Source organism: Oxyura jamaicensis, chromosome Z, assembly GCF_011077185.1.
Source record: "Oxyura jamaicensis isolate SHBP4307 breed ruddy duck chromosome Z, BPBGC_Ojam_1.0, whole genome shotgun sequence".
Lineage (NCBI taxonomy): Eukaryota > Metazoa > Chordata > Aves > Anseriformes > Anatidae > Oxyura > Oxyura jamaicensis.
The window spans coordinates 67,336,384-67,361,869 of NC_048926.1; the positions used below are offsets into that span (position 1 = coordinate 67,336,384).

The 25,486-nt window shown below is 38.2% G+C and overlaps 1 protein-coding gene across 6 annotated transcripts in view; it reads left to right on the forward strand.

Moving 5' to 3' along the window:
• The window catches only part of BDP1 (B double prime 1, subunit of RNA polymerase III transcription initiation factor IIIB), a 54,734-nt gene extending 29,656 nt beyond the window's left edge, over positions 1 to 25,078 (forward strand). For 3 of the 6 annotated variants that reach the window (XM_035309192.1, XM_035309197.1, XM_035309194.1), the window contains exons 26-42: positions 1,954 to 2,173; positions 3,637 to 3,851; positions 4,856 to 5,246; positions 6,400 to 6,516; positions 7,329 to 7,365; positions 8,805 to 8,888; positions 9,380 to 9,605; positions 10,531 to 10,688; positions 11,408 to 11,546; positions 12,103 to 12,274; positions 13,486 to 13,546; positions 15,079 to 15,268; positions 16,681 to 16,897; positions 17,771 to 17,813; positions 19,170 to 19,467; positions 20,788 to 21,019; positions 22,756 to 25,078. In XM_035309192.1, coding sequence (XP_035165083.1) covers positions 1,954 to 2,173; positions 3,637 to 3,851; positions 4,856 to 5,246; positions 6,400 to 6,516; positions 7,329 to 7,365; positions 8,805 to 8,888; positions 9,380 to 9,605; positions 10,531 to 10,688; positions 11,408 to 11,546; positions 12,103 to 12,274; positions 13,486 to 13,546; positions 15,079 to 15,268; positions 16,681 to 16,897; positions 17,771 to 17,813; positions 19,170 to 19,467; positions 20,788 to 21,019; positions 22,756 to 22,884 — 2,929 coding nt within the window. In that variant the 3' untranslated portion in view covers positions 22,885 to 25,078. Of the gene's footprint in view, positions 1 to 1,953; positions 2,174 to 3,636; positions 3,852 to 4,855; positions 5,247 to 6,399; positions 6,517 to 7,328; positions 7,366 to 8,804; positions 8,889 to 9,379; positions 9,606 to 10,530; positions 10,689 to 11,407; positions 11,547 to 12,102; positions 12,275 to 13,433; positions 13,547 to 15,078; positions 15,269 to 16,680; positions 16,898 to 17,770; positions 17,814 to 19,169; positions 19,468 to 20,787; positions 21,020 to 22,755 lie in introns of those variants that run through there. The other 3 variants (XM_035309195.1, XM_035309193.1, XM_035309198.1) reach the window with 3 other exon arrangements.
• The last annotated feature ends 408 nt before the right edge of the window (positions 25,079 to 25,486 follow it).

Sequence of the window (25,486 nt, forward strand, 5' to 3'; positions counted from 1 at the left end):
AGTCTCTTCAATTTTTTTGTCAGGCAGAGAAATTCATGCAAGTATGCGCTGTGACGTGATCCTTTAGAAGGGATGCTTTTTATGTATGTGCCATAGAAGGCAGATAGTACCATTCACAAACACTCGTTTAACAATTCTGTGTTACATCTTTTGCTCAATATTTACTGATATGGAGCAACCTTTAATGAGTTCATTTTTCTATTCTCTGAAATCATATCCCACAGCCTTTGTGCAAGGGTTCACAAGACAAGGGATTCATTGCAGTCTTTTTTGCTTCTGTGGTGGTGGGAATTTCACAGAATCACACAATGGCTGAGGTTGGCAGGGACCTCTGGAGGCCATGTGGTCCAGCCTTCCTGCTCAAGCAGGGCTACACAGAGCAGGTTGCCCATGACCATGTCCAAATAGCTTTTGGAGATCCACAAGGAGGGAGGCTCCACAGCATCTCCAGGAAGCCTGTGCCAGTGCTCAGGCACCCTCACAGTACAGAACTGTTCCCTGATGTTCAGAGGGAAACTCGTGTGTTTCAGTTTGTCCCGTTTGTCTCTTTTTCTGTGACTAGACACCACTGAAAAGAGACTGATTCTTCTCATCTTTGTGGCCATTTGCTGGGCTCTCTCCAGTAAGTCCATGTCTCTCTTGCACTGGCAAGCCCAGAACTGGACCCAGTGTTCCAGCTGTGGCCTCAACAGTGCTAAGTGAGGGAAAGATCACCTCCCTTCAGCTGATTGCAATACTTCACCTAATGCAGCCAACAGTGCCACGGGCCTTTGCAGGAAGGGCACATTACTGGCTCATGCTCAACTTGGTGATCACCAGAACCCCAAGCTCCTTCCCTGCCAAGCTGCTTTCCAGCTGGGTGGGACCCCAGCCTGTACTGGCTGTCTCAGGTTGTTCCTCCCTAGGTGTAGGACTCAGTGCTTTCCTTTACTGACCTTCATGTGAATCCTGTCAGCCCACTCCTGCAGTGTGTTCAGGTCTCTCTGGATGGCAGAGCGACCCTTTGATATATCAGGCACTCCTAGTTTTGTGTCATCTGCAGTTTTGCTGAGGGTAGGCTCTTCTGCGTCATTCAGAGATGATAAGCTAGACTGGACCCTCTGTTGACCCCTGAGATCCAGTCTTAGTTACTGGCCTTAAATGAAACTATGCCACTGATCACTACTTGCAGGGCCCAGCCATTCAGCCAGTTTTCAGGGCACTTCCTTGTCTGCTCATCCAGCCCATAACTCACCAGCCTTTTTATGAGGATGTTAGGGCAGATAGTGTTGGAAGCCTTGCTGAAGTCATGGTAGACAATATCGTCTGCTCTCCTTCTGCCTACCAAGCCAGTTATCATAGAAGGTTGTCAGGTTGATCAAGCATGACTTCCCTACTGTGAATCTGTGCTAAATTCTCCCAAGTCAGCTTCTTGTCATTCATATGCCCATAAATGTTTTCCAGAATTAGTTGTTACATCACTTTCCCAGGAACTGAGGTGAGGCGGACCAGCCTGTAGTTTCCTGGATCCCCTTTTCTACCTTGCTTAAAAGTGTGTTTAAAAGCCCAAGGTTTCTGTCTTACTGATTTGAATGTGCTTGAAGAGATGTGAGAGTTTTATCCTATTTAAAAGCAATAGTACCTAGAACACTGGAATTCATGAAGATAATGTTCCTATAGTTGATTGATGTGTGGGACCTATAGTAGCATAGCTGAAACTTTACCCAACATCTTAATGATGTTTCCTTCCTGAAAAGTTTTTCCAAAAGTAAACAGAAAGGTCCATTACTACAGAAAAGCAAATTATATAATTTTTTCATTGTTTTTTATTCTGTTAGTCAAATTAAGTAAATAAAAATGCAGAACACTTAAGTTCATTTCTGACTGTATGTTCTAAATATTTGATAATGACACAATCTTGTAGAACGTGTTTTATAAAGCATGAGAACTAACATTTGAAAAATATTTTTGTAGGTCTAGCATTAATTTAAGTTCTGGAGAAGAAAGAAAACAGTGTGATACAGAACCTTTGCATGAAGCAAGGGAACCACTCAGGAACCCAAAGCCAAACCTAATGAGTGCTCACAGAAAAAGAGGTCACCCTGAAGAAAGTAGAAACAGAAGAGATGAGAACAATGTCAAGATTAGAAATTCAGAAGAGTATTTATTGTTAGAAAAAACAGATGTATCAACGGTAAGTACTGATCATGAGTTTTGAGCCAGTTTATACCTCGGCCCTTGTATTGTTAGAACTCATAGATGACAGAAATCCAATATATGTCTATGAAAGGTTAAAGGAGATGCTTTCAGTTTTGTAATTCACCATTGGAAGTGATGCTGAATTAATGGACTTAAAAATTTAAAAGCTGTGGAAATATTTTATGTACACTGTTGCCTTAAGTTTTGCAGTTTATATGCAGAAGCCTGCATTATCATAAATACTTGCTAATACTGTTGTGAATAAATTTAACGTTTGTTATTCATTGAACAATATATATTAAGGCAGCTTTCTAATATCAAATGCTACCTAAAATCCATATTTGCATAATAGTATGGATCAACTTTTAAGTTGATCTGTAGGTGTTGTGGTTTAACCTGGCCGGCAGCTAAACACCACACAGCCGTTCACTCACCCTCCCCTCTCCCTCTCTGGGATGGGGGAGAGAAATGGGAAAGTGAAGCCTGTGGGTTGAGATAAAGACAGTTTATTAAGACAGGAAATAATAATAATAAAATGTACAAACAAGTGATGCGCAATGCAATTGCTCACCACCTGCTGACCAATGCCCAGCCCAACCCTGAGCAGCTGGCCCCTCACCCCGGCTAGCCACCCCTATACATTGTTCAGCATGCCGTCAGATGGCATGGAATACCCCTTTGGCCAGTTAGGGTCAGCTGTCCTGGGTCTGTCCCCTCCCAGCTCCTGCTGCACCCCCAGCCTGCCCGCTGGCAGGACAGAGCGAGAAGCTGAAAAGTCCTTGCCTTAGTGTAAGCACTGCTCTGCAGCAATTAAAGCATCAGCATGTTATCAGCACTCTTCTCATCCTAATCCAAAACCTAGCACCCTACCAGCTACTAGGAGGAAAATTAACTCTGTCCTAACTGAAACCAGGACAGTCGGTGAACAACGTTCAGACTTTGTTTTACTTGAATTCTCCCAAGTCCTGAGCTAGCCCAGATTGTTTCCTTTTCTGTTACAAGTTGCGGTTAGTGAATCAATATTTCTGTATGTGATTGAATAACGCTGAAACTCTGTTCTGCATTAGTTTTTTCTTCCCAGTTGGTTCCCAGGGCAGACAACATAACTTTTCCTTCCCTCATGTTGTTCTCTAAAATAAATAAGTAGTTTCAGAAAACATAAAGCAATTCATCTTTCCAGCTGAAGTTTTGCTGCTTGTGGTAAGTTGAGCATGGACTTGGTATGTTACTTAGTGCCAGTGGGAAATTCAGGCATCATAGATAACACCATCTAAAGACAATTCTGCTTTAAGATATGAAAAAAAAAAAAAAAAAAAAAAAAAAGACATTCTAAACTATCAGATTTCAGCTGAGCATAGGTTCAAGATCTTCAAACTTTGTTTTTTAAATTTTCTGTTACCAAAACCAGTTTAAAAATATGTGGCAATTAATATGATAGCAACTGTCTCTTCTGTTCAGCAGAACTCTAGTAACATAGTGGAAGCAGCATCCTTCCCAGAGGCTACAGGAAAACATGATTTTATAGACTCTATTGAAGAAGCATCCTGTAAAAGAATCAGGCAGAATAGTAGATTGCAGTCTCCAGAGGTGTCATCGGAGAGTGAGAACCAAGTAGAAAAAGATGAGTTTCAACTTCCTACCTCTCAGCAAAAAAATTCAGACGGTCTTACAAGGTAAAACAGCTAATTTTAGCTTGTAAGCTAAATTGATTTTTTTTGGTTCTAGACCTTGATTACTAGTTATAGTTTTGAAATGTGTGAGAGAGAGAGAGAAAATGAGGAGGTGAGGAAGATAGATGGTGGGAAGAGGGAGAGAATACATGTAGGATGTCAGTGCTTCTGTTTTCCATCGGAATTATGCCTTTTAACCCTATCTGCATGCTCATTAAATGAACATAGCCAGCACTCCCACCAACCTACTCCAGGGTCTACCTTGATCTCAACAGAAATTCCTGATTTTAAAGAGGATGACCTGTCCTGGGGACAAAGGGACCATGGGATTTGCTGAAAGAAAAACTGCACAGGAATTTCCATCTGCTAGTATTTTGTTTCCTTTCCCCATGGAAGCTGTTCTGTGGGGGGGGGAGGGGAGAATTTGGAATTACTTTTGGTTCCTAAAGTGGTCACGTTCATCATTTTGAGGATGGAAATGGTAACTAGCTGATGCAAAGGATTACTGTCTAAGAATTAAGAGCAAATAATTAGTTATCATCTAACAGTTCTACTTTAACAGTTCTACTTTCTAGGCATTAGATAACTGAAATTTCAGTTTGGGTTTCCTAGTACAGTATTATCAACAGAGAACTAGAAATGTTCCCATAATTTAAAAAGCACACAACTTCCAAGTCCAAGAAAATGAAAATTAATTTATCTGTTTCTAATGAAAAAATTGTGCATCTTGTAAACTTCATTATGCAACTTTTCAGCACTCTGAAACTGCTTAATACACACTTAAAACCCATACTTTATACATACATGAAGCTTTGAATTTCAGATGAAGTGGTATCTGAATGCCAATATATGTTAGGAAGTAACTAGATAGTACTGCTGATTTCAGTGATCCTTTTCTATTCATTGAGTTTGTTTTTATTTAAGGTGCTTTTTCTGGGGAGGGGAACAGGAGGGGAGAAGTTTTAGACTTCATTATTTTTTAAACATGCTCTTATTCTGTGCTCTAGAAGGCAGTCTAGAAGGTCATCAAAACATATAGCACTACCAAAGCATGGTTTGGAGATAAGAACTGCTTCATCTCTTGCTTCTGAATCTGATGCTGATTGCTGTGAGAAGGGGAATCAAAGACAAGAAGTTAAACAGAGTGCTACCAGAGGCAAAAGTATGAAAACTGCTCATAGAAAGAAACCTGGAAAGGAGCACAGAAGTTCAAAGATAACCTTAGTGACTCTCCGGGCTTCTCAAGAGGAGGAAGAGGAGGAGGCAGATGACTTTGAGCCTGATGATGAGGATGAATGTTTTGCACCAGAGGAAGTAAACAAAGCTCCAGTTTTTGTTCCTGTTGGTCTTCGATCTCCTGAACCTGTTCCCGTTCAGATAGAGGAAACCATGGAGGAGGTATGATGTAGCTGTGTTCTGTGTATGTACATTTGTTTTGATTGTTCAAACAGAAGACTTTATCCTAATATCTGCTACTACGTGGTGGAGGTTTTATTCCAATTTAGTTTACTTCATTAAGAATGAAGTAAACTGAAGTATTGAAATTGAAGTATTGCAATTTAGTTTACTTGATTAAGAATGAATGACCGTGGCAGGGATGTTTGGTTGACACAGGTACTTGGTTTTGAATGAATTAGAAATTAATGTAATTTTATTATTTTTTGCCTATCTCATGTTTTCTTGCCTATTTCCAAATGTGTTTATCCAACCACTTCCGTTCATACTTCAGGTCATCATGACCTCTTCTTTCAGTCTAATTCTCCTTTTTGCTTACTAGTACTAATCTTCTTCCTCTCTTCTGTTGAAATCCTGCTTTTTAATCCTGAATTAATCACATTATTTCTTGGTCAGCGTGAAACAGCAACAGAATTTAAAGCTGAGTCAAAACACTACAGGAAACTCTAGAATAATAATGGAGTGCAAAGGTGTTTCAGGGAAAGTTTTACTGAATCAAAGATTTCCATTTCAATGATGTGATGTATATTAGGTTTGGGAATGGTCATCAAGTTACCTGGTTTAACACACAGGTGTCTTGAATACTAGTATAGGGTATGGTTAGATACCTGAGGACTCAGCTGTTTCCAGATTAAAATAGTTCAGTGGAAAATAGTGAAAGTGCAAGCTTTGCAAACTATGTAGATCAAGCAGTGATTTTCACAAGAATTTCTCTGGCAGTACCATAACCTCTCTGCCAAATTTCAAGTTCTTGTTCCTGAAACTGTCAAATGTCTGAGGTTCTCAGTATAAGTATAATGTTAGAGAAGAGAAAAAAAAATCAGGTAAAATGATATGTATGTGTGTACATATATATTCCCTAGCCTTACATTAGAAAATCTTACATAGAAAGAAGGTAGAACTGATTTTTTTCCCTGAAGACTTAAAACTGGAAGAAGTAAGAAAAGCAATAAAACCCATTTGATTTTTGAGAGGTATCCCACTATGTGTTCAATATCAGCTAAGTCAATACTTTATATAAAAGAAAAAAAAAGGCATTTGATGGATTTTCTTTTGGGGCGGATGAACTGAAATGTTTATCAAATTATTTTTACAGCTGGATATATCTGTGAATATCCCAGAGGTGCAGGTGGCTACAGATGTAGAAACTCTCTCTCATATATCTGTCCAGCCAGTGATCCAGAGGGAGGAAAAAGTGAACACCTCACCAACTGTAAGAACATCTTGTTTGATTTCATTGTAGCTACAAAGCTATGTGGCTACTGGCATAGAATCATATCGTAGAATCATAGAACAGCTCGGGTTGGAAGCGACCTCAAAGATCATCTAGTTCCAACCCGCTGGCCACAGGCAGGGATGCTACCCATTGGATCAGGTTCCCCAGGGCCTCATCCAACCTAGTCTTGAACACCTCCAGGGATGGGGCATCCACAGCATCCCTGGGTAACCTGTTCTAGTGTCTCACCACCCTCTGAGTGAAGAATTTCCTCCTAACCTCTAATCTAAATCTCCCCTCTTTTAATTTAAAACCATTTAAAACCTTGTCCTTTCATTATCTGCCCAATAATGCACCATCTTTTTTAAGTCCCCTTCAAGTACAGAAAAGTAGCAATGAGGTCACCCCAGAGCCTTCTGTTCTGTAGGCTGAACAGCCTCAACTCTCTCAGCCTTCCTTTGTAGGAGAGGTGCTCCAGCCCCTTGATCATCTTTGTAGCCCTCCTCTGGACCTGCTCTAACAGGTCCATATCCTTCTTGTGCTGGGGGCTCCAGACCCGGATGCAGTACTCCAAGTGGGGCCTCGCAAGGGCAGAGTAGAGGGGGACAATCACCTCCCTTGACCTGCTGATAATGGAAAACTGTAAAATACTGTCGGCATTTAAAATACCATTTTAAAGCCAGGGTAACCTTTGGGCAGAAAATTAACTGTTATATTAGATTAAAATTGCAGACTCATATCTTTTCTGTTTAGATCTATATCTTTATATCTTTATTTATATCTTTGATGTGTTTTTCTTTTTATTTAAGGAAGCAACTGTAAATGAAAATCCAGAAGTGAACAAAGGTAGATATGAAATGAATTTGTTCATGTCTTCCCTTTAACTTGCTACCAATAACCAGTTGTTATTGCAGGATGTTCATTTATTGTAGGAAAAATGCTCATATTTTGAGGAGACTTAAACAGTTTGCTTTCTTATTGTTTATCAAGTAGGTGAACCAAGCATTGCAAAGTTCTGTTTCTCAGGGTTAGAATGTACATTTTCTATGTCCCATGTATGCTTTCCGTGTTGCAGTTAGCTGTACCTGGAGAAGAGGAAACTTTAGAAATGCTTACTTACAACTTAACCTGGTGTGTGACCAAGTGATAAAAAAGTAGGTAGATTCATAGCTTTGCCATCACTATGATCTCTGACTTTAATATATCCTGGACTGTTAAGCTAGTATACTGAAAGAGTAACCACAGCCTTCCAGAAGAAAATATTCTTTCCATGTGAGATATGTTACTCATACAGATATATTGGATTCTAGAATAGTTTTCACTTTGGAATTTAAATACATTGTCAGTCTTTCTGAAGAGCAATTAAAATTGAATGGGTTACCATTGCAGTTGAAGAAGGGGAAGTCTGCTATGCTCTTTTGATTTACTTCAGTACAATAGTTTTGGAGGATGGAATTATTATTTTTTTCATATATGACCAGTTAGTGATAGCTGAAGGGATGTATTCTGGGTAGAGATTAGGAAACAGAGGTTTAAACTGGGATATGGATTAACACTACAGGTTATGGATTTATGCAATTAAACTAGTTCCTCTTTCTTTTCCATTTGTGGTGGGGTGGGTTAGCTGGGGTTGGACCTGGCTGTGAAATGTACACCAAGCCACTCTGTCAATCCTCTTCCTCAACAGAACAGTGGGAGAAAATGGAAAAGCGTTGAGATACAGACAGGGAGATCACGTAGCCAAACAGATTCAACTTTTATTGCCATTGAAAAGTACACTTGGGTGGTTAGAAGTAGAGAAAAAGACAAAAACACATAATCCTGCCACACCCCACCACCATCCTACCCTTTCCCAGGCTCAGCATCATTCCTTCACTCCTGACTCGCCATTCCCTACCCTACTTGGGAGGAGGTGACAGGAGCTGTGGTCAGTTCTTAACACTTTGCCTCTGCTGTTCCTTCTTCTTCACACATTTCCTCTGGTATGGGGTCCTTCCCATGGGTTACAGTCCTTCACGAACAGCTCCTAACACAGGATCCAGGATAAGCCTATTTTACTACGTCCTCCACAGGCTACAGTTCCTTCAGGGAATATCCTTCAGGGAATATTGAATTTAGTGGGAATTGCCATCTGTCTATGAGTATCTTGATCTGTGAATGGCAACAATTTAAAAATGCGTTCTGTGATGTATTGATGATAGTGTCAAATGCTTTTTGAATACAGGTAAGTGAATTTCTGATAAATATACTTGTGACTTTTAACCTGTGTGTGAACAACTTTGCAGGAATTAATGATGGAAGCACTGAAGCTGCCATGACTTTACTTGCAATGGGTGATCCAATGTTCCAGTTAAAAACAAGCACTGAAGGTATGATCTGATTTGAGACAAAGCCTTCCTTGTGCTTTCTGGGCCCATGCTTCTTCTCCATGCTGCTGCATAGCGGGAGGTCAGGAGTCTTTTATGCATTGTGTTCTGCTGAATTGTAACACAGAGTGAGACTAAGCAATGCAGCTTGGCTGGAAAAAGCAAGGCACCTTACTGGGTACTACCAACTGCATCACTGTGCTAGAAAAATGTTTTGAGAGCTGTTTAAAGAAGGACATGTTTGAATTAATCTATGTTGATTACATCAGTTGAACAGAAAAGAGGATCCAAGCTTAAATGAGCAAAGGTATCAGAGATCATTCCAGGCCTTTAAATTGGAGCATAGCTTCCTAAGTAGCTGTAACCTGAAATTACATTTTTAGTCTAGCTTTTCTTAGACTTTTATACAGAATTTATTGTCAGCTTTCATTGGATGAATATTAATTTCTGTCTTTTAAGTTATGCTCTTCTATTTTGTTTATTGTTCTAACCAGATACGACACAAATGTTACCTACTCAAGATGAATTGAACTTGGCCAGTAGCCTTGTGACCCACGATTACTCTGAGCAAAATAGGACTCCTAATCAGTACTTAGTTTCTTCAGCCACGTCTACGAAGAATTTGGTCCCTTGTGATGACGGAAGCAACATTAATGTAGAGGATCAAGGCAATGATGCAGGAACCAGTGTTGAAGAATATTTTGAGAAAAATGCTACCAGGTTAAATTAGTACCTTAATATATATATATATATATATATATATATTTGATTAAATTACTTCAGGAAGAGATCCTATAGCACTGCTTATGTTTGTGATGTAATACGGGAAATGCCTCTTGTATTTTTCTTATGATTTTTGAGATGTTGATATGTGATTTGGAGACTGTAGAACTTGTTCTTAGCTTCTAAAGTTATGCTTATGTTGAGGAGGGAAGAATGTGAGAACTTCATTGGTATGGATTGCTGCTAGTTACCAAGCTCATTTTCCCAAAGTACTTTATGGCTAATCAGGTCAAGGCAAATCACTGATGTGTCAGTGCTGATCTGTGCTCTACATTTAGAGCAAGTGGATGTCAAGGAACTATTTGATCTTATATCATCGTGTTTACTAGTTTTGTTAAAACATTTGCAAATGTTGAAACAGCTTGATGGAACAGCTTTTCAGAAAAATCTGGTAGTGAACATGTTCCTTTATTTGGAAGACTGTAACATGTTGACTGCTTGAACAAACTATCAGATTATACCATTCTGAAAAATTAGAGATTTTGATTTTAAATTAGATGGTTCTTTTATTATATTATTGGCCAGAACTTAATTTCATATAATCAGTGTTACAATGCTGATCTTCTCACGTTTTTTACATATTTTATTTATTTCTGTAGATAGAGAACATACTAGTTTGCAGCAAACTTGTGTGTTCCAATTCCCAGTGTAGCTGATCCTTATTTTTTTCTTTTGTTCTGCCAAATAGCCTTCGTGCTTTCACTGACAGTTACAGTCTGTATTTCATCTGTTCATTTTCTCATCTACTACACCTTTCCTATCTCTTCTCTGCATAATGATTTTTGCTGAAGATACTAATTTTATCACATAGTTCTTGATTTTAACAGCTAGCAATGTTGATGGCATTTCTTTTTACCTGTAGTAATAGCTCTCTGCCAATGGTGAATAATAGGAGACTGAGAAGAGGCAGACTCCTGAAGCCGCAGCCAAACTTTGGAGTATTGAGGTCTGATGAAAACATACCTCAGAAGCCACTTAATGCAAATGTAGTTGTGGAACAGCTGGACCAAGTTCAAAGTGGTAAGCCTGTTTCTAATCCTAGGGTTTTGAAACAGTTTCTTCTATGGATTCATGTCTATAAAACAAAACTAGGCTGAAAGTATTTTTCACTTCTGTTCATGTTCACAGATTGTGCATCACTGCTGTAACAGCAGACTATCTGTTTATGGCATGGTTTTATACAACACCAAATAAAATGAAATCTCAGTAGCAATTACTGGTCTGGCAATGACAGAAATACTGTACAGTACATTGGACTTTTTTTCTCTGTTATTACTGTCCTTCCCTTCCACTAAAGCCAGAAGGGGCGATATGAAGAATAGTTTTGGTATTCTTCAAGCAATTACAGAAAAATGGTGGTGTGTAGGGCATTCAAATTTTTAATTATATTCATACTACTGGCAAAAAAAACACAAAATACTAAGGCAAGTTGATATATGTGTATATATCTCGTTGATGTTAATTTTAACCCGTGAATACAGACCAGCAAAATTTTTACTATGGTGTGCATAACTTGTGTGTGTATGCACTTTATATACACACTAAAAAAATAGATTTTATAGTGCAATAATATGTACACTTCTATGTTTTTAATAGACAAAAGCTTATATGTAAAAATAATTTACAAGGAACTACACATTTTTTCTGTGTATGTATATGTATACACATGTATAAGTGTAAATATGCATATATGCAAGTATATGTATAAATACTGATAAAATAATATTTATATATCTTAGAGTCTACAGACCTGAGAAGTACTGCAGAAATGCAGGGGGTGGAACTAGAACTGCTCAGACCAACTGCAAGTGATTCTTTAATTCTTCATAATTTTGCAACTAGTATGGAACTTGTCAAACAAGTGAACAATACAGAGAGGTAGGAAGAAATCATCAGCTAGTATTTGACTTCATTTCTAGAGTCTTATAAAATAAGCAGTTGAAGCGTATATGTGGTACATCTGTGACGAAAATTATATGTTTACAGATAATGCACAAAAGCTGAGTTTGGTATTTTACTTTTAAGGCTTTCCTATGTTGTCTTATAACTTCTGGAGGTACAACATTAATTTGGGTTCGCTGTTTCAGTACTTGTTAATTACTTTGCTAATTAATTGTCTCCCAGAAAACTGTCTGAAAGAAAATGTTAAGCATCTGATCAATTTGGAAATGTTATTAAGCTTGTAAGACTACGTGCTTGCTCATGCCTTTAGTAGTAAAGTTTCAATTAGTGGTGTTGGGCTTTTTGCTTAAATAATTTATGTAGACTTATTTAAGGATTATGCATTTTCCTTAGAAGTATGTAATTTTCAAACAGGTGCTCTGTTTCTCTGTAAGTATGTAATCTTAGCAATAAATGCATAATTATGCAGAATTCAGCCCATACACAGGATACCTTTAACTGGTTTCAAACTAACTAGGTATGTATCTTACAGAACAGAGAAAGAGATGAGGGATGATTGTAGGACTTCAGGGAACTTATCACCAAAATATAAGAAATCTCACCTTGGACTAGAGGATTATATGAATCAAAGTTCTGTGGATGGACTTACTATGCAAAATCCGTGTCCTGCTGAACACAGTCTATGCACAATCAACTTTGCTCAGGTAAATAATGTAATTACAGTCTGGAAGTGCCCCTTTCCTCAAACTCTAGAGGAAAAGTTTTCCAGTGAAAATGTGTTCACCCGTTTTACAGACCTGGTAGGTCAGCTGGTGAATGAAACCCCTCTTTATTTTTTTGCACAGGTATAATCAAAGTTAATCATTCAGGCAAACCCCATCTTTGCAAGCCTCAGTTTTTAGGGTTTCAGCAATAAGTGATCAATTTTAGCAAAATTTTGAGGAATAGAGTTTTGAAATAGAGTTTTATTGGAAGAAGTTACCTAAGACTCCTGTATTCATTCAGTCTGGCCTCTTGCTGTTACTTTTTTTTTTAATATAATCAAAATTACGTTCTGCTGGACTCGCTACGTTTTCATTGTTCCCTTCATTTGCTTTGCTTAAAACAAGCTTTATTTAAATTGACCCTCATCCTTCGTTCTACTCTTTTCCATTTATTTCAAAACATAACAAAGTTTTACATTTTCTATTTGACCACGGTAATGTATGTATTCCACATCCATTGCTTTGCAGTGGCTTGTGTATCCCAGTTCTAGCATATTTGTGCTAGAGAAGTGTCATATTTCTTCATGAGAGAGATTCACTGTCAGTTCACGCAAGGTTTTTAGTGTTGCTTGATACCAGTGTTCATGTACTTAATGTGGAACAGCTGATGGGTAGCAGCTTGTTTCCCCAGTGCAACCTGCAGATGTATCAAGACCCATCTAAGGTTAGACCAGGGTACAAAGACTTTGCTCATATTGGACTGGCAGAGAGTGTGAGAGGAGGAAGCTTGTAGTAGAATATTGCTGTTCTTAGCAAAGGTGCATGCTATAAAAGACAAAGCGTAGGTATGTTGCAGAGCTTGGTGTCTTTGGCAGGCAGTGGTTTTGTGATGGTTGGGGATAGTGCCACTGAGCAATTTGTTGTGTGAGTCATCAGTAACAGTTGTGCTGTAGGAAATATAAATTTATTTCAACAAACTATCAATACAGTGAGCTGCATATAAATTATATATTGCCCAAGTGTTTCTTGTCTTGACAGGCTAGTATCCTTCACCCTAGATTAGCTAGAAATAAAACCTGACAAAATGTAATTATGATGATGTCATTGATTTTCTGTCTCTTCAGCATTTGACATGTTTTGTTTCTTTCTTGTTCTCTAGAGTTATTTCTCAGAATAACCAACTTGTTTTATTTCAAATATTATATTTCTAGAATGAATCGTGTGCTCAGGATTGTCAACAGCAATGTGCAAGCAGCACAGAAGAGACTTCAGGTAGCATGTTCTCATATTTTAAGTCAGCAAAACTCCACACTTGTGTGTCTTGCAGTTATGCAAAGATGAATCAACAAAATGAAAATGTTTTTTTATTGACATAGTTAAACAATCTACTTCATAAGCAAAAATACGAACCCACAGCATAGTGCTGTTCCCCACCCTTTCATAACATTTCATTAACACAGCCTAGACTTGGGAACTTTTGGAATGGCACCTTAAGTTTAAATATCAATGGAAGGGGAACTTCTTGCTCTTTCCTCCCTGCAATGAGATCCTACTACTCACCATAGCTGGATTTAGCACTTATTAAAGCATGTTATGAGCCTCTGATTGACTCACCTGCCACATGTCAAGGTGGTGGAGGGCGACAACCTGTGTAGTTTTCCACTTGCTTAGTGAGCTGTAGTGAGCATATGGAATTGTCAAGTTGATGCCAGTGTCACAGTTGTGTGGGCAGGTGGACTGGACTGTGCAAGTCCAAGCAAGTGAAAAAAGGAGAAGAGGGGGAAGAAAATGGAAGAAAACAGAATTCCCTCTTTACCTGGCAATCAGCTGCTAACTGATTAGAAGTGGTGAAAGGTACGAAGGTAATGGCTGCATGTTGTTAAAGCAAATTGAAATGGAGCTGGTTTAGAACCAATACGTGGCTAAGGTGTGAGAAAATCAGTGTCAGAAGCCCAGAATAATTTCTTCACATGCAGATTGCAGTATTCCTGCCAAACTCCTGAGCATGTGCAAAAGGTTGGGTTAATATTTCTTTTTAGGTGTCTGTCATTATGCTTATAAGGGTCTTGGAACAGAGCCTTGTAAATCATCTTTAATTAGAAAAAGAACCAAAAGTTAGTTAAGATTGGGAATACTAGCTTTATATCATCAAAAATGAGAGCTGTCTTAAGTAACAGAGTAGTACTGTTGATTTCCATTTTTGAAAAACCTTTAAAAATGTTATCTCCATAAATTCATTCTAATGGCAGTTGGCAGTTGTCTGTTACTTCCATAATTTTGACTAAATTATTTATATTTCTCATTTATTCAGTTTCTGACTATAATTATCAGGCCCTCTTCTGCAAATCACTGGGGAAAGGAAAAATCTTCAGTTGACTGAAAAAATCCAACCTACTCCTGCCACTACAAAAAGTAACTCTTAATACCTGACAGTAGCATTTAGAGACAGAGCCATTTGACCATTACACAAGTTTAAATGAACATCAAACTGTTCATTAATACTAGAACACTCACTTTAAAGGTTCCATCTCCAATAGCTATGCTTAATATTCTTCATCATGAATAGTGTTAAGGATTTCACTGGAATGATTGAGCTCCAGGGAGTGATGATGAGTATCTTGTTTCAGAAGAAAGCAAGCATATTGTCTGAAGGATATCCCCATTGTCTTTTTGCCTGGAGAAACAAGCACCTAAAAGCTAACTAGTCAAGGGGGGTGGGGGGAGGGCATGAAGAAGCGAACAATATGGTTTGAAACTTGAATAATAGATTTTTGTTAATTTTTTATTTCACTGGAAATTTATAGTAGTGAATGATGATCGTAGATGTCCAGATGAAGAACAGACATTCATTTTAACATTGGTGGAAATCCCAACTGACTCAAAAGAATTTGATGCATCTGCTTTGCTGGAACAAACTTCTGAACCATTACTACCAGCGCCAATAATTATCAGCCCAGAAAGTGCAAGTGAAACAGGCCTGGCTGAAGTGGAGAGGTAAACGCTTTACTTTTGAGCATCTTAGGTGGAATGCTTTTCGTGAATCTTGATTATCCTTTGAACGTGCATTACAGAGTGAAACTTCTCAAAAGGAGAAATAAATGCAAGAGGAAATCATTTTAGTAGGCTGGGCAGAGTCTTAAAAGTGCTTAAATCAGATTGGAGAAAACTCTCATCAGAGGTTTAAAGTTACTGTTTTAATCAGTTGGGTTTTTGGTGTCAATGTTAACTTTAATTCTGATTTATTCTTTAGTGTCGATTTTTTAAAATAAAAGTCATTTATTCAACTGAATTTCATTCTATCATGGGTGTTTGGAAAGAAAAGTAATTGAAAATGGTAAATCTAAGCATGTTTGCATTTTTACAGTACTTTAACAATTTTGTAAAAAGCAACAAAACAAAAAAACCTTGAAACTTCTTTTATCAATTGCTCTTCCAAATTTTTAGTCTAGATGGCCCTTTGGAGAATAGGATAAATGGCAGACAAATTCAGATATTGTTCTCTTTAGTTTGTGCCATTATTTTAAAGGCAGAAGAGGCAAATAAATGAATTCACTCAGTAGAATATTAGCTAGTTGACAGTATTTTGAGACAAAGGGTTTGAGTATATCAAACCCTTTGAGTGTACAGCAGGAGTGTTCTTCAGTGCGATATAACTTAATTATTTCTACATTATGGTTGAATTAAATCGCCTATTCAGCTTGGGAAGAAAGAAAAATGTCAAAGGCAAAAAGATTCTGAAGAATAGGAAGTGTTGTTATGTTGTAACATGTACTATTGTATTAATGAAAGTTCTCAGGTCAAAACTAGAGGTGTGATGCTTCTCCACCAGTGTGGAGAACTTTAAGGAAAATGTCATTCTCTTAAAGATCTATCCATTCAATAACTAAGAGTGAATTGGTGTGGAACTACTGATGATAAACAGAATTACTGACAGGCAGAGTTAGGATACATCTGTCTCACTGTTCTCTAACTGCTTTACTTTATTGTCTAGTCTCTGCTGCTTCCAAAGATTCCTCACTCTCTTTTGAGATTGTACGGGGGGAACAGGGAGAGGGTGGGAATGAAGATTCGGCAGCACATGTAAATAATAATGCATTATGGGATTATTTGGGGCAGTTAATCAATTGACATATTTTTACATTTTATGGAAGTATCAAATTGAGTTAAAACAGAATATCTAAGATAATTAGATGTGACTAACTAGCAAATTTCAGTTCGCTAACTTTCCTTAAAGCAGTGCAGCAAAATAGTTCTTGATGGTAAACAGTACATGTGAAGCCAATACTGGCTTTAAGTAACAAAGACTATCACCAATGATCCATGGGTAATTTCCATATAGAAGTATTATACAAGGTAAATTTTGGCTTCTTTTTCACAGTCATAGTAATGATTTTTTATATAAACAGCACTGGATCCTTGACAACTGCAGCACATGAACTTGATCCATCTTTAGACAGCAATATGGAAACCAAAAAACTACAGAATGCATTTGCAGAGCCTGTTCTAAATTTGGTGCAGACAGCTCAAAAAAGGTCAGCGGCTGAGCTTGCAGAGAATTACTTTCCTCCTGCCAAGAAAACTCTGTCTACTGTAGTGGAGGGTAACTTTGAAAGCCCTTGTAAGGTGAGAAGGTAATTTGGTTAGTGTGTCTGTATGCATAGTGTAAATGCTTAACACTTAACTTGTAGTAGAGCATTTTAGCTATGTTTAATGTTTAACAGTACAATTCTAAGCAAGTGATGCAATTACTTGTACAATTTCAAAGGAAAATCAGTATCCATAGATTGCTTTTTATTTTGAACCCTACGCAGTCTAAAGACTGTTAATTCTAGTATTATTTTTCTGGAGAATCTGTTGGCTCTTAAATATTTTCATTAAACTTCCTAGTAGGTAGGGTGGTAATATGTTTTATTGTTTGGTTCATTCACCACAGCCTTTCTGACAGTTACATGGGAGGAGGGTAAACTTCAAATATGTATTGGATGACTGGCAGACATTATGATTCCTAGTGGTATCTATTACAGAAAGAACTTATTAGGTATATTCCTAATTTTTTTTTTTAAACTTAGTGGGCACTAGTCTAAAAGAACCCACAAATTAAAACAGGCCAGCCTGTATTCAGCTTCCCTCTGTCCTTTTAGAATACGACCAAGCTTGTGGGAGTGACTTCCATCAATTTGTATGAGTAGGCTAGGATTTTGTAGTGCATCCATGTGAGGGAATGTGTGATAATTTCCCAAATGACTCAGAGAGCTTTTCTAGGAAGGACTGCATAAAAATCTTCCTCGTTCTTTGACTTCTTGTCTTGACCTCTTTGACTTGAGTCATTTTTTATGAGAACACCTTGAAAAGCCTGCTCAGGAAATGAGATAAATGGTGAATGGTGCTCTCCTGAAGATGTATTCTCTATCACTCCCGTTCTTAGAAGTGTACATGCACGATGTGCCTCTGTCAACTTTCATTGTCTCTTTTTTTTTTTTTTTTTATTTTTAACAGGGTTCTCCAACTAAATCCACAAAATCTCCAAAGAGAGCTTCTGGTAGGTAAATTTAAACTTGTAAAAATGAAGCATAACGAATGTAAATGCATGATACATTACAGTTTAATACTTGTCATTGTGCTAAATGGTCCTGTCAGCAGCTATCTAACGTAGTTGAATGAAATTTTCACTGTAATACCCTAATACCACAATTTCATGTTTTTGCTATAAACTAATTGTGTTGGATTATATAGGTGGTTATTAATGGTTAGGAATGGTTCTAAAAGCATTGTCATAGTCTACTCATGAATTACAGGAGTATTTTTGGACCAAGCCTATTATCTTAGCAAATATTTCCATTTATTGGTGAGTGCTAATAACTAAAGGTATTAACCAATGTCTTACCATGCTATGCCAAAATACATTTTTAAAATTTTATTTTGTGTTAGTCTTTAAAAAATACATTCACAGTTTAATCTGCTTCTGAAGAATCAACAGAAGGAAAGCAGAATTCCTGATGATACAGTCTTTGATCATCTGAGCCTATGAAGGATTTGAAGAACTATTTCTTTGTCCTGAAATAAACTTGAAAGCGAAATTGTGGAAAATTAAACAGCTAGATTGCTAAACTAAAATCTAGTGTGTGTTTTAAAGGATGTGGGTGGTAAAGCCACACTGCCTCAATTTTTTCCCAGCTTTTCCACATAGCATTTGTAAGATTTTACAGACTTTAAAAGTAGACTGTGAACTCTTAATTCATAGTGGTGGTTTTAAAAAAGAGAACAGCAACAACAACAACAAAACAACAACAACAAAACCACAAAACTTCAGCCCTTGTCTTGTGATGCAAGCCATCTTAACACTACCCCCATCTTTTGGACTGTGGTATTATCATAGAATGGCTCAGGTTGGAAGAGACATTAAAGATCATCTAACTCCAACCCCCCGGCCATAGGCAGGGATGCCACCACTATATCAGGTTGGCCAAGGCCCCATCCAGCTTGACCTTGAACACCTCCAGGGATGGAGCATCCAGAGCTTCTCTGGGCAACCTCTTGAAGTGCCTCACTCCCTCTGAGTGAAGAATTTTCTCCTAATGTCTTGTCTAAATCTATCCTCTTTTAGTTTAAGACCATTTCCCCTTGTCCTGTCATTATCCACCTGAGCAAAGACTCCTTTCCCATCCTTTTTATAAGCCCCCTTTAGATACTGGAAGGCCACAATGAGGTCTCCCTGGAGCCTTCTCTTCTCCAGGCTGAACATCCCCAGCTCTCTCAGCATTTCTTCATAGGAGAGGTGCTCCTGCTCTCTGATCATCTTTGGTAGCCCTCTTCTGGAATTGCTCGAACAGGTTATCGTTGAAGGAACTAACTGAAGTTTTTGAATAACACTGAATAAGTCTCAACTCTTTTACAGGGAATTATTTTCAAAAAACAGAGGCTTCAGCAAAGAAAAAGGTATTTACTTCTGTGTTGGTGTCCGAGTCTATATCGCTCGGACCACTAGGTGAGAGAAGTCAGCATGAAACTTTGGAGAATTTAGGTAAAGCATCATTTGAGAATTCAGAATCTGATCAGGAAGAAGAGATGTCTAGATTAACCTGCAGCAGAAAAGCAGAAACAAGTGGGCAAGGAAAACTAGGAGATGTGCACGAACCTGCACATTTGGAAACTTCTGGAAGTCTAACAGAATCTTCAAAAACTCCATTACTCAGGTATTTATGGAATAATATTTTTATCATTCTTTTCTGTTAGAAGACATTGTTTCCATATTGAGCTTCTGGTATAATTTTTCCACTTAAAAGGGCAGTACCCTTGTTTGTGACCATCCTGGGTAAGAATTATAGTATCTATCCTCTTCAGCAAATTAAATAGGATCAAACTGTCTCCTTTGAAATTTGATGTATTTTAGTCATTAAGTGAGCAGATACACCAAGGGACACTACTGATGCATGTTATATCTATGTAGACATTTACAGATGCCTCTTGTGAGGGAGACATCTGTTGGCTCTGATACTGATTTAGGATAATTGTCTTTTTCCTTAGCTCAGTCTATGCTTAGATATATGCACCTATCCATTTGTTTGATTTTTGTCCTTCTGCCAATAAAATTTATTATTGATATAGTACTCATACACTGGATTTCTAGGCCTAATTTAAGATGCACCATTTCCCCAAAGGAGTTTCAAGCCTGATGGCTAAAAAGAAATTGTTCTCATCGGTCTGTCAAAGTGTTTGTATTATGTTTATTTTTTTAATATACCCTTCTACAGTGTTTAAGTGTTTGAGTTCCTGCTGTCTATTGCACTTATGCTCACTGGTCTCAGCTGCAGTGCTCCACTGGTCTGTCCTGATCCTGTTGTTTATTCTTTTGTTATATTTGTGCCTAATGAAATTGGTTATTTGTACCTCAGATATCCACAGCAATTAGGTAATGATGCATTAAAATTAAGAATCCTTGCCTTAGAGTTTACTTTGTAATTTGTAAACTCTTTGCAACATAAGAAGTAACTTTGATACTCTGTACCTCCATCATCACTGTGATTTCTTCCTTGTTTTTGTACATAAGTTTGATTACTAGGTATTATGAGTCTGAAACCCAGCAGCAGGGAATCTTCCTTCTGCGGTCTAAGATAATCTGCTATAGCCCTATTGTTGGGAATCAGGTTTCTTTTTTTCATTGATTACACAAAACGTGCTCTTTTTCTTTATTCATGCCTAAGTCTCTATTCCTCTTGGGATCTCTTTCTGAAGATTTGGTAGTTTTTTACAGGCTTTAGCTTAGTGACAAATGGTAGGTTCCTGTGTGAAGGGTTGGAGGTCCTAGTTTCTGTAGTGCTTTGTAAAACTCCTTGTGTGACAAATTACACAGTAATAAAAACAGCCTGTCTTGGAATAACTTTTTGTTTCTTAGAATTTTCATGCACATCTGAGGTGTTTGTTTGCTCTTTTATGAACTTGACAGCTGCTATACTGTATATATATTGCTTTAATGGAGCAATCTATGACGCCCTGACTGTATTTGTTTTGAATAGGGGTGGACGAAAACCATTTGGATTTTTATCTTTAATTTGCAAAAAAAGTAGTTCTGATTCTGCAGAAGATACCAAGGGGAGTAGAAGGAAGATCCAAAAACCACAGATTGCGACCCTTAAGCGAAATCAGAAAAAAAACACTCCATCCAGTAAGGAATCTTGTTCCCTTCCCTCTACAAGCCCATCATCATCTGTGGAGTATGAGGACATAACTGCTGATGCTGTAGTTATGGTATGTTTGCTTCTGAATGTCCTTTCATTTTTGAGATGTGAAGAACAATGAATTAGTTGTTTCAGAAGTGAGTAGGAGAGCGTACAGTGTTCAAGTTTGGAGAGAGATCTGCCTCTGTGAATAAATAGACCCTAACTTGTGCATGTCAAGGAAACTTACAAAGGAACTAAGTTTTTCTTTTTTTTTCTTTTTCCTTTTTTCTTTATTTTTTTTCTGTGCACATACATCTATGAATGTTTTGGTTTCTCTCACAGTTGTAGCCCATTTTTCTATTCTGTTACATTTGCAGATGTTGCAGAAGGTTTGTACATTCCTTCAAGATTTGAGTGAAGCTCTAAGGGCTTCTGCTGATAATTGTTTGTGCGTATGTAATGTATTTTCATCTGGTGAAGTTTTGACTTTGAATTATCTCATAGAATCATAGAATTGTTAAGTTTGGAAAAGACCTCCAACATCATCTGGTCCAAGCATCACCCTGCTACACCAATGTCACCCACTAAACCCCTTCCCTAAGCAACAGGTCCAACCTTTCCTTGAACACCCTCAGGCACGGTGATGCCACCACTTCCTGGGCAACCCGTTCCAATGTCTGACTACTCTTTCTGAGAATAAATGTCTCCTAGTTTCCAACCTAAACCTTCTCTGGTGCAACTTGGGGCTCACTTTAGTCCTATCACTGCTTACCTGTGAGAAGAGGCTGACACCCAGCTCCCCACACCTTCATGTCAAGTAGTTGCAGAGAGCAATAAGGACTCACCTGAGCCTCCTCTTCTCCAGACTAAACAACCCCAGTTCTCTCAGCTGCTCCCCATAGGACTTGTGTTCCAAGCCCTTCACCAGCTTCGTAGCCCTTCTCTGGAAACGCACCAAGGCCTTGATGCCCTCTTGTAGTGAGGGGCCCAAAACAGAACACAGTAGTCGAGGTGCAGCCTCACCAGAGCAGAGTACAGGGGGACGATCACCTCCCTGGTGCTACTGGCTACACTGTTCCTGATACAAGCCAGGATGCCTTTGGGCTTCTTGGCCACCTGGGCACACTGCTGGCTCATGTTCAGGTGAGCATCAGTCAGATCCTTTTCTTCTGCACAGCTTTCAAGCCACTCCACCCCAAGGCTGTAGCATTGCATGGGGTTGTTGTGACCAAAGCGCAGGACCCAGCACTTAGCCATGTTGAACCATATCCTGCTGGCCTCTGCCCATCGACCCACCCTGTCCAGGTCCCTCTGCAGGGCCTTCCTACCCTCTGGCAGATCAACACTTCCCTCCAGCTTGATGTTGTCTGCAAACAATTCCCTCATCCAAATCATCGCTAAAAATATTAAAGAGGATGAGCCTCAACACTGACCCTTGGGGAACAAATTGCAAAAATACTTCTCTGTTTTAACTGAAACCCATGGCAAATACATGAAGTCAAACAAAAGGGAATGACTGCTCTCCAGTACATGGTCTATCTCAAAATATTAATCAGCTTTTCCTGCAGAAATATTCCTGGTATTAGCAGAGGATGAGAAGGGAGTCTACTTGTTTTCCTTTTTGCAGCAATACCTAATTTTTTATCTAGACTTCTTGTCTGAATAAGAAGCACAAGCAGTGTACAAGCAGCATATCTACATATGCTTATACACATGTACGTATGTATGTGTGTATGTATATATGTGTTTGTGTACGTATGTCTGTGTACATAGGTATGTAAACAGATTAAGACTGTTAAGAGTACCCTTTTCTTTTTCTATTAGGTTCCAAGTAGTGAGCCGTCTCAGAAGCCCCCTCTTTGTGCTAAAGATCCAAAGAAGGAAGAAGAGCCTACCAGAATCTCTGAGTATTTTTTCAGTGACATCTTTATGGAAGTAGATGACTCTGAATAGCAAATTGGCTTTATAAAAATTGTGGGATCTTAGTACAACAGCAAGAAATTATTTTTAAAAGCCTGTGCTTGTTCTAATGCTTGTTGTGCCAAACTTACTGTCAGCCAAGCTATTGTTAATAAACTTCCCTAAAGATGGAATCAATTTCTTCCAAAGTGGCCTGGATACTTTTAAAATGTTGATGTAACCTAAACCACTACATTGATGCCACTGGATGGACCAGTAGCTTAATTTTCCCTTGTTTAGATGTTGATAAATGGGTGCATGGCTGTCTTCCAGAAAAGCGTGATGCAAAAAATGCTTATTCTTGTGACAAGGATCCCTTTGGATTATAATGCTAAAGCTTGTGGTACTGGTTATACAAGTTCTTTACTTCTTTTTGTGAAGTATGCTATATTAGTATGTTAGAAGGAGAAATGAACCTTTTATATATAGTGTAATCTCTCTAGATCAGGATGCAAATACTGAAAGTAGCATAGTAAATACATAGATCTGTTCTTCACTGCAGTTATTTTTATTAGCATCTCCAAACTACGTATTTTTATATTTAAGAAGTCTTGCGTAAATTAAAAGACCCTAGCCTGAAAAGCCAAATGGTTTTGTCTCCTTTAAAATGTGTATTAGGAAAACCTTGAAAAACATGTTTCATTTACTGAGTGATGCTACACAATGTTAATCTTTGCAATTGTCCTACAGGAGTAAGAGGAAGAGGTTAATGTTTCTCAGTCTACATGCTAATTTCCTTCCAAATTTGAAAACAAGGGGTTGGATACCATTTCTTTTCCTTGTTTTTACATATAGGTGTATCTATCTGTACCACTGTCCTTTGTTTCACTTGTGTAAATTAGCACAAACAGAACTAAATTTAAACCATGACTGTACAGTGAGGTTGCTTTAAGAATTTGCTGCTTGGAAGCAGTTGAATTTGAATGGCTTTCCCCATGTTCCTGGATTACTTGTACTGTAACTCACTGGCATAGCTTGAGATTTTAGTGTAATTGTTTACTTGCATAGGAAGAAGATTGTCTTGATGAAATAAGAAAGCTCTTTGAGTCTCATAAAGCCATGTGGTCAATTAAAGATGAAATATTCATTCTCAAACTTCATTACACGATGAGCATGTAGATTTAGGTAGTCTAACTTTGTCCTGATAATTAATAACAGCAAGTGCTTTTGCAAAAGAAATAATCATAAAAGGGAAACTTTGAAACTGGATTAGCCTATTTTCAGTTTTGGACTGGCAAATATTTTCTTATAAGTATCTACTTAATTTTGAAATACTTCATGAAGTTTGAGAATGTTTGCTTTTTCAGAAATTACTGGCAAGGCTTATGAAAGAGCCTTTAAAACTTTGTCAATAAGGAAAAATGCACAAAAAAATTACTGCTACTGCAAATTGCTGTAATAGGAAGTTTCTGTCAACCAAATGGCACTAGCAACAGCACCTTGTTGATGTGATAGAGGCTGATGTTCCCAGTAGAAAGTAACTTACTGAAAAGCATATTGTCAAAAGAAAAAAAGACAAATCTACCACCACCATTTAACTTGAAATGTTTATCTAAGTATTGTCTTGCTGTAAATATTATGAAATAGGATAATGTATACATTAAGCTCAATGTATTGTATATCTTGTAGATATTTCATTTAAGCAAGTTCTTAGTTCCTAATAGATGTGGCACGTTTCAATCACTTGCACTGGCATAGCCTAAACATAGATTTGTGGGGACTTGGCTATGAAATAATTGCCCTAAGTACTTTCTAAGGTGATATCCATTCTATATTTTGTTGCATATATTCTAGCTTGCATTCACATTATAAGATAAAAATAATTATTTCATTACCAATATTTAAGGTGCCTTATCTACCTTGTTAATTGGGGTACAGTTTTTTTTTCCCTGCAGTAAACCACATGCACTTTGTTAGAGGAATTTTTTTTAAAGAACAAACTTAATTTGAATTGAGATGAGACAACTTTGTGTTCTGTTTTATGCAAGTTTTGTAATGGTGGGGGATGTAAGAAAGGAATTGTGAAATCTCAAGGCTGATTAGTTGTAGCATTTTTAGAGAGATGTGGCACAAGACTGCTTTGCTTGAAGATGTGTCCCACACCAGTATTATTGCATATAAGCTTTCTGTTTCAAAGAAAGTTGTCATATTGTATATGTAAACTGTGTGAATAAATTATTTTACATTACCTGTATTTGTTGGAATATTTATTGCCATTTCTAAATGCTTATACGTATAGTTGAAAGGGTGGGTTCAACTTCTGCCTCGCACTGTGCTGCCTGCAGGCACGTTTGCATGGGGGAAGCAGATGAATACCCTTCATCTTAGTTTGTTCTTGGCTTGTTGTCTTCTGGGATGCCGCTTTATTTCCCTTACCTTTACACAATATGAGTTCGGCCTCCCCTGGGCTCTCTGCTCTCAGCTCTGCCGGCAGCAGCAGCAGCCTCTCCTCGCCCTCCCTCTCTCTCTCCCCCTTCCACCCACAGGCCTAAGGACGGAGCCAGCCTCGCGGCCGTGCCGGGCCCGTGCCGCGGCCGCCGCCTGCCCGCTGAGGGGCCCGGCGGGGCGGGCGGCTGGGGGCCGCGCTCTGCCCATT